Genomic DNA, 12,518 nt, shown 5'->3' with positions numbered 1-12,518 from the left:
GGGGTGGATCTGAGTAGGCATGCAAGATAAAACCGCTCCGTATAATATGTTTTTTATTTGTTTTTTAAAATGTGTCTTGACCTAGTTTTAAAATTCTAGCTAGAGGCTAGTCAGTTCTCCTTAAGCATCTGATTAAATCAATACCCCAAACACTTCCCTTCAGGCTCTAAAACTCCAGGCCACTAAGCACCAGCCCCCTCCTTAATTGCCCCTGGAGGCCAGGTACCAGACAACTAGGGACAGCCCTTATGGTCTGGAACTTGGGAAATTATTCAAATTAGCTTATTCACAAGGAGCCTGGGAAACCTAGCTAACCCAGCTGCTGGCAGTACTTAAAGCTGCTTCTGCGGCTCCAGCTTGCTGTTACCTGGCCCCTAGTGACCCACATGGCCCTGTGTGCCAGCCCTTCATCTCTCAAGTGGGAGTTCTCCTCTCAAACCAGTTTACAACTTAGTTCTATTCTCCTACCTGTGCTGCCGGGGTGCTATGTCCTGCCACCAAAGAACTAAATCCAAACATTCTGCCTGCCTTACTACCATTGTTACCAGAAAAATGAAGGCCTAATGCCTAAAATTCTCCTTCCCCTGGTTGGTCCTAGGATGGACTCTGCTGGTGCGCGACTCTCTGCTTCCAAATGTTTCCTGTTTCGGTGGCTGACCAGGACCCATTCCATGGAACAACTCTTTCTTATTTCAGGTTATCATACTCCAAACGTGGTTAAAGAAAGTCCTGCTCTAGTCTAACTGCTATTCTCTTTTTATCAGGTGACTTGATGTTCCTGATCCATTATGTGTAGATTTTATAATTTAACTCTTTATTTCTACTGTCTTGGGTATGAACTTGTCAGACCCTCAAATACTTTTAAAAGGGTCCCTTTGCTTAATTCAATCAGAGCATCCTAAGTTCAGGTACAAATTCTCCTTGAACTGTAACCCAGAATTACACAGCATGCTACAAAGTGTAATGTACCTCATAAATAGTGAAAGCATCACTTTCCTATCTGGTGCAGATAGCTCGGAGCACCACAGATGGCCTCTTCTTTTTTGTTTGCTCAGTTAAGTTTGTCTTAGAGCCAGAGGAAGATTTTCAGGTTGGTTTTATCATGATTTATGGAAACTCTTGAAATAATGAGGGAACTGTGAGCTACTGATAAGAGTAAGAATGAGGTAACAAAAGCTAACTATGGAACTGTGTTTCAATGGTAAGGAGGACAGAATTTGTCTGTGAGGGCATTTGCATGTTTATGTGTATTTGCATGTGAGCTTGATGGTTGCTGTCTGGATTTGTTTTCAGTAGTCCTCTGTCTCCCTCACTTCTCAATTTTCTACTTGGACATAGGAATCCATCTCTCCTACCACCAGGTAAACGGGTTTTAGGGGACTCAAAGAGCACAGTGTGTACTGATTACATGAATGATGTAAGCTGAGCCCAGCCAGCTAGAGGGATCTCTTCTATAAGGTGTTAGGAAGATGCTTTGGTCTTCTGTGGGTGGGATCTCCTAAAGGTGGTGGGTGAGCTGTCCCGAACTTCCCCTCCCTCAGCCTCTCTCCATTCCCCATGTAGAGCACAAATCCCTAGTAGCGGAGACACTGACATCCTCTTGATGAGGCTGCTGCTTCTGAGAAACACTTCTCCCACTGTCTGGGACAATCTGAGACCTCACACCCTCCCTCCTTCTGAATCACATGGAAGGCAGGATGCTCTGAGCCTTCTGTGCTTTTGTAACGGTTTGGATAGACTGCATATTTCAGAATATAAAGGACTTTTGTCTGTCTTTATTCCTCCATCTCTGACTATTGAGCAGAAGAAAATTGTATTTCTTTCTTTTTTTTTCCCCAAGTATTTCTTGAATGTTTATGACATGTTAGGTTTTGGGCGTGCACTGAATGTACAGAGATGAAAAGATCTTTCGAAGCATCAGTTTTCTTATCTGTGAAGTGAAGATAATACTAGTACCTACCTCATCAATATCTTTGAGGCCTGAGTGAGGTGATACTTGTAAAGCACATTTAGATAAGCCCGCAATAGATGGTGGCTATCACCACTGTTGAGACATAGCTACGGGCCTTAAGATGTTGGTAATCTTAAAGGGAAAAGTCGTGTAAACTGGTAATGTACAGTAAGTATCATTGCTGAATAAGAACTATGCCAGGGGTCACAAACAAGTGTGGAATTGACCCCAAACCCAAACCCCAAACATATGTGCCTTTTTAAGACTCAGCTACCTCAATTATCTTTATATAATTACATGCCATGTACAACAAATATATAATAAACTATATTTACTTTGCAAAGTTGCCGTGTGGATTAAATGAGAATACATACGAAGAAGTTTTCAGCACTGTGATTGATATATAATAAGGCTTCGAAATTCTAATTTCTCCTAAAAATGTAATTTTTCACTTGGAAATTAGATCTAGTGATTATTACCTTTTAATTGAGTCCTCGCTTATATTTTCGGCAGGGGCAGTGGGTTAATGAGACAGCTTTTGAACTCTCCAGTGGCTCCTGACACTGACCTTTGGTGTGATTCAGAGCTTCAGAAAAGCTTTTCCCTCTCTTTACGTGCCCACCCCTCCTGCCCCTTCACTCCAGGTAGTGAGCACATAGGTATGGCAAGGCCTGGGTGTTGGAACTAGTCATATTCCTCTACTCTCTGAGGCTGACTGCAATGGCGAGGTTGAAAGGGCTGAGGAGGACAGCCAGATAGCCTGGAGTGGACAGCGATGTTCACCGAGTGAAGCGAACATGACCTGTTGCGTTTTCACAGAAGAAAGAAGGTTGAGAGAGACTTCACCATTAATAAGCAGGGTCTGAATCCACTACTAACACTACTAGATCAAACTGCTTCTTGTACTACCCAAACCTTGTGAGTGCTCATCAGGACTGCCCATTTCACTCTGCATGTACTTTTAGATATCTTTACTATTTCTCACCCTTTCCCATTCATCAGGCAAAAAAGAACCCTGTATGAAGCTTACAGCACCATAGTCACTCACCCAAAACAGATGTCCTGAAAAACCAGGCCAAGGGGTTCAGAAAAAGGAGCCGGGCAAAGCGCCCCATTAATTTTAGATCTTCTGCTTAATTTTTCACTAGACCCATTTCTCAGTTTCCATAATCCTGGTCCAGAACCTTTTGACAGTCCGAGAACATGGGGAGGTAACAGGGAACTCCTGAACTACGCAATTTGATTTTGTCTTAAGTCTGGTATCCAGAAAACTGCCTTCACTTTCCCACGTTGAGAGACTGGCTCAGAAAAAAAAGCATTCAGCTAAAGGGCCATTTGGATGGGATTTGGCGAATGTTCCTGATCATTCACTGTCATGGATCACGCTCTCCGGAACCTAATTGAAAGAGGCATATTTGAGTGAGAGGGAGGCTGCTAAACACATTAGTGACATTTGGGAAGATCTGGGTTTCTTGACATAGCACAGCATCAGAACATAATATGCATCAGAGACTTCCCTCAAATAGCCTTAATTGCATTTTGATGTCCTGGTGACTGTGAAGATTATTTTTAAATCAAATTGGTGCATTAGAATTACATTTAGTTTTAATTAAGTTGATGCATTTGCCAAGCAGTAATGTACTTAGAGAATGGAAATGAGACACTGAGGGAGCCTTGTTCTGTCTTATTCTGTCTCAAGGGCTCTCCTCTTCTTATTTTATGGGGAGCATATAAAACCTTACAGGGTGAAGGACATCATCACATAAGTTATAGGATAAACATCTGATGTGGACCAGTATACAGAGCATCAGGCCAGAGAATCAGGACACCTGTATCTGGTCTGGGCTAGGCCACTGGCCCACTGTGTATCTTTGGATGAGTCACAGTTGTTCTCAAATCTGACAGATAATCAGAATCTAGGGGGAACATTGAACATGCAGATTTCCAAATGGGATTTGACTCTCTGGGCCTGAATCTCTATCTGCTTATGGCTTATAATAAGTGTTAACGATCCTAACCAGTTTTCTCCTCTGTAAAATAGAACTTGCTTGGGTAACCCAACACATTTGCTAAATGAACTCAAGGGGACGGCAGAGAAAATTGTGAAAGATTTCGAAATAGGCAAAAAAGCTTGCTAATCTGGGCCTTCAGCTCATCCTTCCAGGTCACCTACCCCTTTCAATGTCTCTGAGCTATTATTTTACATTTCCTCAAGCTGTAGAAAACTAATAATAATGCAAATGACTATTGTCCATAAAAATGCAAGGGAATTGTGTCTGGTGGGATGTAATCAATTACCCTGTGAATACTGGCCAGTTTTACATGTATTTGTAAATTCACATCCGCACTCCTGATGGCTTGCATAAGTGTGATGTTTGAATTTTCCCTGAACCAGATGTGACATACTACTGGTTCTTTCATTAATTAATGGGTCTAATAAAAATTTCGACATGTGTTTATTTTATACTTGTTTAAGAGTCATGATTTTATCTTAATTTTTAAAAATTATCCCTGAACAGGGGTGACTTTTCATGAATACATTCTATAGGTCACAAGCTTTCTGGTCTTACAAATAAGCTTAACAATCCTAATAGACTTGTAAGAAGTGGTATGAGTGGCCGACATGGGATAAATTAAGACATCGTCTGAATCTGCTGATTAAAATATAACTGTCAAACTTATCAGACAGGAGACCTACCACAATCAATGTAGCATGGAAAGTTTGGGTAAGAGAAAGATGAGTGGACTTGGAGTCAGCCTCCCTGGGTTGCCACCCCAGTCTCTACTTTCTACCTGAGTTCTTGGTTTTGGTTCTCACACCATATCCACAAAGGGTAAAGAACCATAAATTGTCTCATTTGAATATGAACTAAACAAACAGTAAAGCTTAATGTCCATTCATTAAGCTCTACTGAATTTTAAGATAGTCTTTCCATAATGAAGACTTGAATGGATGTGGCTATCTAAATATGCTCCTGTCTTGCAGTGAATTTGCACCACTTCTTTTTCTAATGGAATGTGTATTTGCCCCCCATCTGGTACCTTTTAAAGTAATTCTCCTGTGTCACTTGTTTTACTGTTCTTCCCTTATCCTTTGCTCACTGGAGAAAGGGAATGACTGCTCCGTAACCAAGCTGCACAAGCCCCCATGTCCCTTTTCCTGAGGCCCTGACTTGGCTGTGATGCCAGCTCCTTGCAAAGTCTTCCCTGCCTCCCCAGGCTGCTTGATGCCCCCCTGAGGTGCTGTAGCAGCACACTGGACTACCTTTCCACTCACAAGATCTCACACTGAAGTGTACCTTCTCCTTTACTCTTAGCCACCCTGCTTTGACCCCACAGCCCTCTGACCAGTTAAGCTTTCGGAGGACTGGGACTGTGAGTTGTTCACCCAGCAGAGAGCAGGTGCTCATGCACTATGTGATGAGTGGTGGATAGATGAGACAAATTCTGGAAACAGCCAAACAGGGGTTAAATTGAGTTTTATCTCCATTTCAAATGGCATTTTGAAAAAATCAGGAAGAGATGATTCAGGCTATCTCATCTCAGAGGTTCTTGTGAATATTAGCTAATGAGACAAATGGTTGCCTGGTTTCATTCAAACTCATCCATGGAAAAATTTGAGACTCACTATTTCCAAGAAAGAGTTTGGTGATTCAAGAATATAAAACATTACTTGGGGTCACAAAAGAAGATAGGTTTTTCTTTGAAGTCCCCCAAATTTAGTTCTGATGCATATTGAAGTGGCAATTAATTTGTGTCTCTCTTCATTTATAATATTGAAAAGGGAGTTCCTTCTTTCCTTCTCTTGCCTCATAAGCTATTTTCTTCTCTCTTATTTTTTTTGCTTTGTGAAACATGGCCATTATCATATAAATCTATTTGGAGAGAACTAATAAAAATGAAAATGACTTAGGTGTGGGAAGCCAAAACCGATTCTTTGGAATAGGCATTATATGGTCACTAAAACAGGCATTCAAACCTTTAAGTCTTTTATTTACTCTTGATTCTTTATTTCAGAGTTCCTAAGATGTTTTAGGGGTTTGTGTTTACTTGGAATTATTTATATTGGCTGATTATTCACATGCTATATCAACTCAGCAAAGCCATAGAAATTATTGTGACGGATTTTTAAAAAGCGTGCTGGTGTGAATAACGTGATGGGGTCAAGACTCTGTGTGCAGACACTAAACCTGAAACAGTGAGGATAATGGGACAGGTTATGTTATAAATATGGAGGACAGAGCTTACTTTCTGGAAAAAGCTAAGCATGCGTTATTAAGTTCTTGCTAATGATGTGTGTGCATATAAGTGTGTGTATGTGACTAAATGTATATTTGAGTGTGCATGAGTGTGTGAATGGGTGCATATAAATACAAGTGTGTGACTGGGTTTGTGCAGATCTGTGAGTATGCGAGAGTGTATGTGCATATGTAAATATATCACACACACACACACTTGCCCAGTTGGCCAAGAGGATGATTTGACATGTGGCCGATGTAAATTCATGAGGCGGTATGGGATGGTAATGATGTCAGTGTTGATTATAATGAGTTTTTTCCAATTTGTATTTCAAGTAGCATTTTAAAGAGCTGTGTGCATGAATTAAGCTAGCAGTCCATAAAGTGTAATTTTCTGAGCTCTTTAAAAAACTTGATAATTAGAGTTATTGGTGGAAATTGTCTAAGACCCTTAATTACAGAAGATTATCTATTTACTATATAAACTCATTACACTCAGAGGACCTGGATGACCCTGGACCTGGATGGCCCTTTAATGTTATTAGAGCACAAGTCACTAGCAATGAACTTAAGATTCCACGCATGATGGCATCACATCTTTCATAACGGTGGTAAAACTTCATACCTATGGCGTGTTATGTCAGCAACTGCAAAACCCACTCAGAAGATGAGGGACAGGGTATCACAGCCTCCTTATCTCTGGAACAAGTCCCATTAGATGAGCTCATAGGTCAGAGACAACTTTCATACAACACTCCTTAAGATAGTGTTAATGAGGTTGTTCAGAAGACTAGGAAATAAAACATATTGTGAACAGATGTAAATTATGAAGAGAAGATACCTAAAATATATAGTATACCTCGCTTTGTACTGGGCATGAAATTCTACCTTTTATTTATATTATTTTGTTAAATATTCAGTCTCTCTAGGAAGGAGAAAACTGAGGCTCCAAGAAATTAAGCAGTGTGCTCGAATTAATGCAGCTAGCTAGTAAGGGTCAGAGCTCGAAGGTAGACCAGGTGTATGTGACTCCTGGATAATGCAAGGGTCAGAGCGTGAGGGTAGACCAGGTGTATGTGACTCCTGGATAATGCAAGGGTCAGAGCTCGAGGGTAGACCAGGTATATGTGACTCCTGGATAATGCCCTTCGCTGTTCTGCCACCTGTTCCCCCATCTCTGCCCATGATGGTGGAAAGACAGAGCCTTATCATGGTATGTGAGCTGCAGGCATTTGGAAAGGTAATGGTGGATCAATTTATAAAGAAAATTTATTTTGCACTGAAAATGTAGCAAAGCAGACAGTGTCAAGCCTCTGTCTGTAGATAGCATCTAGAGACTAATGGTGGGACCACAGCACTTCCAAAAGCAGTGCTCATTGAATTAAGGAGGCAGTTCCTGGCTTCTCCTCTCTGAGGCCCGCTCCTCCACCCTCAACTGTGAGTGCTCAGTAAAGGCTCAGCAAGGCTTCTTCCAAATTGTTTTAAACCCTTTGTTCTTTGTGACTACAACCATGGGCTATTATCTCCTTTTCTATAATTTCTTTGTGACAAATAATGTACACCTTGGGCTTACAGCCCACCTCCTTCTGTAATGGATCCTGGTTAACTTCTCTAAACTTGGTTTGCTTCCTTTTTTATAGTTTCTGGTATATTATCATGTATTTGATATACCTACTAATTGTAGATGCCAGGCACAGCATTAGTTCATTTAGTCTCCATAATACTCATGCGTCAAATATTTATTGGCCATGTATATTTCAAGAACTGTACTATGCTACAGAGATAGAAAGGTTAGTGGTTACAGATTTGTTCCCATGGAGTTTACAAGGGAGCCAGAAGTTAACCAAGGAATGCCAGAAATAAATATATAAATCCAAGTTGAGATAAGTGCTTTTAAAAAAAAAGAAATATGGTGTCATAAATGTATATAACAGAGAAAACTCAGAGTGTTGGTATCAGGAAAGGCTGTACCAAAAAAGTAAAATCTGAGCTGTGATCTAGCTGAGATCATGATAATCAACTGGAATTGTGTGTGTGTGTGTGTGTGTGTGTGTGTGTGTGTGTGTGTGTGTGTGGTGTGATAGTAGTGCTGTTGGGTAGATGGGAGGATGGGAGAGGGGAGGAGCAGACTTCAGGAAGGAAAATCCCTTGGCAGATGGTAGTGTGGTCCTTTTGGGGAAGGAGAGAAGGATGTTGTAGGTGGAACAGAGAGGCAAGGGGAATGAACACAAAGCAGAGATGTCACCAGAAATGAGACCGTACAGGTCCTGGCGATCCCTGTAAATATTCTGGTCTTAACACAAGGGATAGGAGAGGACACTTAGGTATAGTTTTAAGCAAAGATATGTGTGTCATGAGCAGACCAAAGGCAGGCATAATGATTATCTTCTTTTACAAGTGAAGAAGGAAAGGCTTGGATGAGCTTCACAGGGGTCACACAGCTGGCAAGTGGCTTAACTGGGATTTAAACCCATGTCAAATGATACCCACACTTTTTATTCTTAAACATTCAGTGAATCCATGTTGATATGTTCATTCTCCTTGTCTCATTTCTTAAGTCTGAAAAGGAAGCACCTACTTCTGGAGTATGACTAGAACTGATCAGGACTAACATTTTTAAGCTCCTACTATGTTATCTTATTTAATCAGAGCCATCCTAGAATGGCAGTCCTTATATCTCTATTTTCAAAATGAGAAAAGAGAGGTTCAGAAAGTTAGGCAATATGCTCTATTGTTAGAAAGCAGAGTAGCTGAGATTTGAATCCATTTTATCTGACTCCAAAGTTTAGACAACCCCACTTTTACGATAGGCAGGTAGGGACGTGTGTCTGGAAGTCAGCAGAGAGATTTGGACTGCTGGCTGTTGGCAGAAGAAGCTTTCCTTATTTCTGAGCAGATGTATATCAAATGTTTGCTGACATGAGGATTCATCCGCTCTTCTCTGTGACAGCTGGCTTTGCCAGTTGGACCTTCTTTGCCCTTAAGCTCACACTCCTAATATTCCCTGGACTCTCACCTCCTTTGTTCTCTTTCCTGAGGACAAAGCCCAGTGTGCTCCCCTGGATCAGAATGCAGGTGAATAAGAATGGTATTTTGTTATAAGGATTTTTCCCCCCTTAACTTATGGTTTAAGGAGAAAACGGTAATTCACAAAGCTACAGTTCATTCAAGGAATTTTACCAAATCCCCAAAGCATTGCCTTACACATTCTAAATCAAGTGCCTGGCTTTTAAAATGGGAGCCTACAATATCTTGGCGAAAGAAAAAATGTAAGTATGATTTATCGCTCCAATCTTGCAGTCTGTGTCATGCAGACATTTCACTCCTAGGAATGAACAGTCCTGTGTGCCTTGAAGCAGACTGTAAACGCTTGGTTCGTGACCAGACAACTTGTCTTTTAATGGCCTGCAACCGACTAAAATAAGCACAAAAAGTTACAACTGCCACCAGGCAGCTAGACATCATTCCTCAGTACCCTAATAACATTCTATATTTATCTAGAATTGCTTTTTTTTATCTGATGGCTTCAGAAAAATATCTTAATATAAAATGGTTGGCCACACACAATAGGACATTGTTAAATTTTAAATTTGAGATACCCAAATGATAATTTCAAGAAGGAGAAGATATACTGTATTATTGCAAAGTAATACGTCATCCTTATCTTCATCAGCAGACAGTTAATTGTGGACCAACAGCTGAAGGCAAATCACCACCCCAGTGATGAATCTTAGGCAGGCTCTAACCTCCAGGGCTTGTTTTATCTCTGATAGAATAGGACTTCCCTTGATAAATACCATCTCCTCTTCCTGCACTGATGCCAGTCTGTTCAGGTAGTATTTACAGCTTCAGCCAGTGACCTCAGTGTGGCAATTCTTACTCAATGATGGAGAAAACTCATGTACAAAAGCCTAATCATCTGAACAAATCTAAGAAGTCAGGAGCCAGGCGCTGAACTCTGCTCTGAAAACACCCAAGAGTCACTTGGAAGCGAACCATGAATGATTACTGAAACAAAGCTGACCTTAGATGTGAGCCAGGAGGCACTCCTAGACTCTGGCAGGGTGCATGCAATTGCTGTGGAGTCTTGCTGGATGCTGCACCATGAGGGGCATCAAGCTGCCGAAGGTGACCCAATAGCATATGAAACCAAGGAAACAGGGTCTAACTGGAGCCTTTTTTGGAAGTTCTCTCTTTTTAAGGGGATTTGAGGAAAGTGGAAGAGGAGAGGCAGTTTTCACTGAGGCGGGAAACCACATTCAGCCAAGTGTGAGAGGGAATGCGCCTGGGAAATAGCAGAAGCCCGAGGATGTGGAGAAGCCCAAATAGCTCGAGGGAGGAGAAACAAGTCCTTCCAGAAGCTGTCTGAAGGGAATGGCTGGTGACTGGTGACTTGGCCTGCATGGTGACACTCAGACAAGTGGAGTATGCCTCAAAATGGAGGCTATTTCACTAATGCTCTGACATTTCAGTAGTTTTCAGTGCTAATTTATCTTTCCATTCTCTTCATATTTGCAAGGAGCCATTCTCCAAGGTCCATTGGACTGGAAAAGCAGCCCCTTCTAGCCTGCTCTAGGACTGGAAAACACCAAAGCCTTCACCCCAGATTACTTGTGTTTTGGGGCCATGAATGGAAGAAAGGAATAAAGCCTTTTCTTTGAGAAAGTCCAGTGAACATTATAAAAATTGTAAGTACCAGTTACTGAGTGCTCACGGTGACTAGGCACTGTGCCAGATGCTTTAAGAACATTATTCATTTTATCCTTACAAATACCTAAGAGAGGAGAGGTGGTTATTATTCCTTTATAAATAAGGAAATCGAAGTAATGAGATGTTTCTAAGTTGCTTACGGTCACCCAATAAGTAGGACGTGAATACATGATTGACTCCAGCATAATGACTCCTGAAACATGAGGACCCTAAATTGTGGTCAAGAGAAAGGTTCAGATTTCATGAGGATTCCCAAGCCCACCCTGTATGTCAGTTATCGTAAGTGGGATGGGTCCTACCTCAGTGTCTGAGCCAGGGGGAAGCACCAGTCTCCCGCAGGAGAAACAAACAGTTTGTTTGATCCTTTGATTGATGTTAATTTGGGCATTTAATGCATCTTTTGATTCCCTGTGAGATCCCACAGGATGCATTTGATGCTCAACTTTCATGAAAACTTTCATTAGCAGTTCTGTTGACAATGTGCTAAAATCATGCTTCTTAAAGTGTGGTCCCGAATCAGCAGCATCGGAACCACCTGTAGATCAGCTAGAAATGCAAATTCTCAAGCCCCAACCCAGAACCGCTGAATCAGAAACTCCCGGGACAGGGCGCAGCAATATGGGTACTAACCAGCCCTGCAGGTCTTCGAACACAAACTAAAGCCTGAGAATCACTGCTCAGGCTAATGCCTGAGAAGCACGAGGAGATAGCACAAATGGAATGATTTTTTTTCACATGGAAAGACATTGACTTAAAATATTTTCTCTCTCTTTCATTCATCTTTTTCTTTTTCTTAAAAAAAAAAAAAAAAACGTGCTTACCTCATTTCCAAATCTTCGTTCTCCTGTGGTACAAATCTGTACAAGGCAACGTAGGTGTTCATCTGCAGTGGGTCTTTGGAAGGAGGCGCCTGAAAGAGAAAATGAAAGAGAAATGAGAGAAGGGAGGAGGAGGAAGGGAAGAGAAGCAAAGAAAAAAAGGAAATGGAGAAGTTAATGCAATGTAAGTCAATGCAAAGTTAATTCAGTATATGGCTCTTGCATGTTAAAATATCTAACTATTATTGAAGACTGTTTCAACCATAGGTTTATTTTTACATTCTTGGCTGAGTTTGATTGCATTGCAAACCATTTGAAAACAATTATGTGGCAGTCTTTGTCAGAAATACTACAATTTTCTTCAAATAACTTTTTTTTTTTGATATATTTGTTCATAAAAGTTCATTAGGTTGACCCCAGGAATGAGAATATTCTCTCTATAATCTACAAGAGCTGCATGTGAACAGGAGTAAACAATTTCTGCTTCTTAAAACTGACTTTTTATCAGTTAGCCTAAAATTTGGTATCTAGTACATCACAGAAAACCAGGTATATTCATCGGGCAATTAGTTCATTCACATTGTGGAGAAAAACATAGATTTTGGCATCCGACCAATTTAATTTATATCACGGAATCACCATCTACTAACTATGAAATCTTGCAATAATAATAATAAAGCTACCATTTTTGATAGCGTACTGTGTGCCAGGCAGTCCGTGATATGCACTGGCAAACTCAAACCTCACGACAGTCCTGTGAGGTAGAGTATATTGTGGTCACCAATTTGTAGACTATGCAAA

The 12,518-nt window shown here is 40.9% G+C and overlaps 1 protein-coding gene across 1 annotated transcript in view; it reads right to left on the bottom strand.

The window, feature by feature from the left end:
- Nucleotides 1-12,518, bottom strand: part of STAC (SH3 and cysteine rich domain) — a 120,004-nt gene that overhangs the window by 20,702 nt on the left and 86,784 nt on the right. The window contains exon 8 of the mRNA XM_016124023.2: nt 11,721-11,809. Coding sequence (XP_015979509.2) covers nt 11,721-11,809 — 89 coding nt within the window. The remainder of the gene's footprint in view (nt 1-11,720; nt 11,810-12,518) is intronic.

The sequence above is a fragment of the Rousettus aegyptiacus genome, unplaced genomic scaffold, assembly GCF_014176215.1.
Source record: "Rousettus aegyptiacus isolate mRouAeg1 unplaced genomic scaffold, mRouAeg1.p scaffold_m13_p_4, whole genome shotgun sequence".
Taxonomy (NCBI): domain Eukaryota; kingdom Metazoa; phylum Chordata; class Mammalia; order Chiroptera; family Pteropodidae; genus Rousettus; species Rousettus aegyptiacus.
This window is presented reverse-complemented; position numbering and strand designations above follow the sequence as displayed.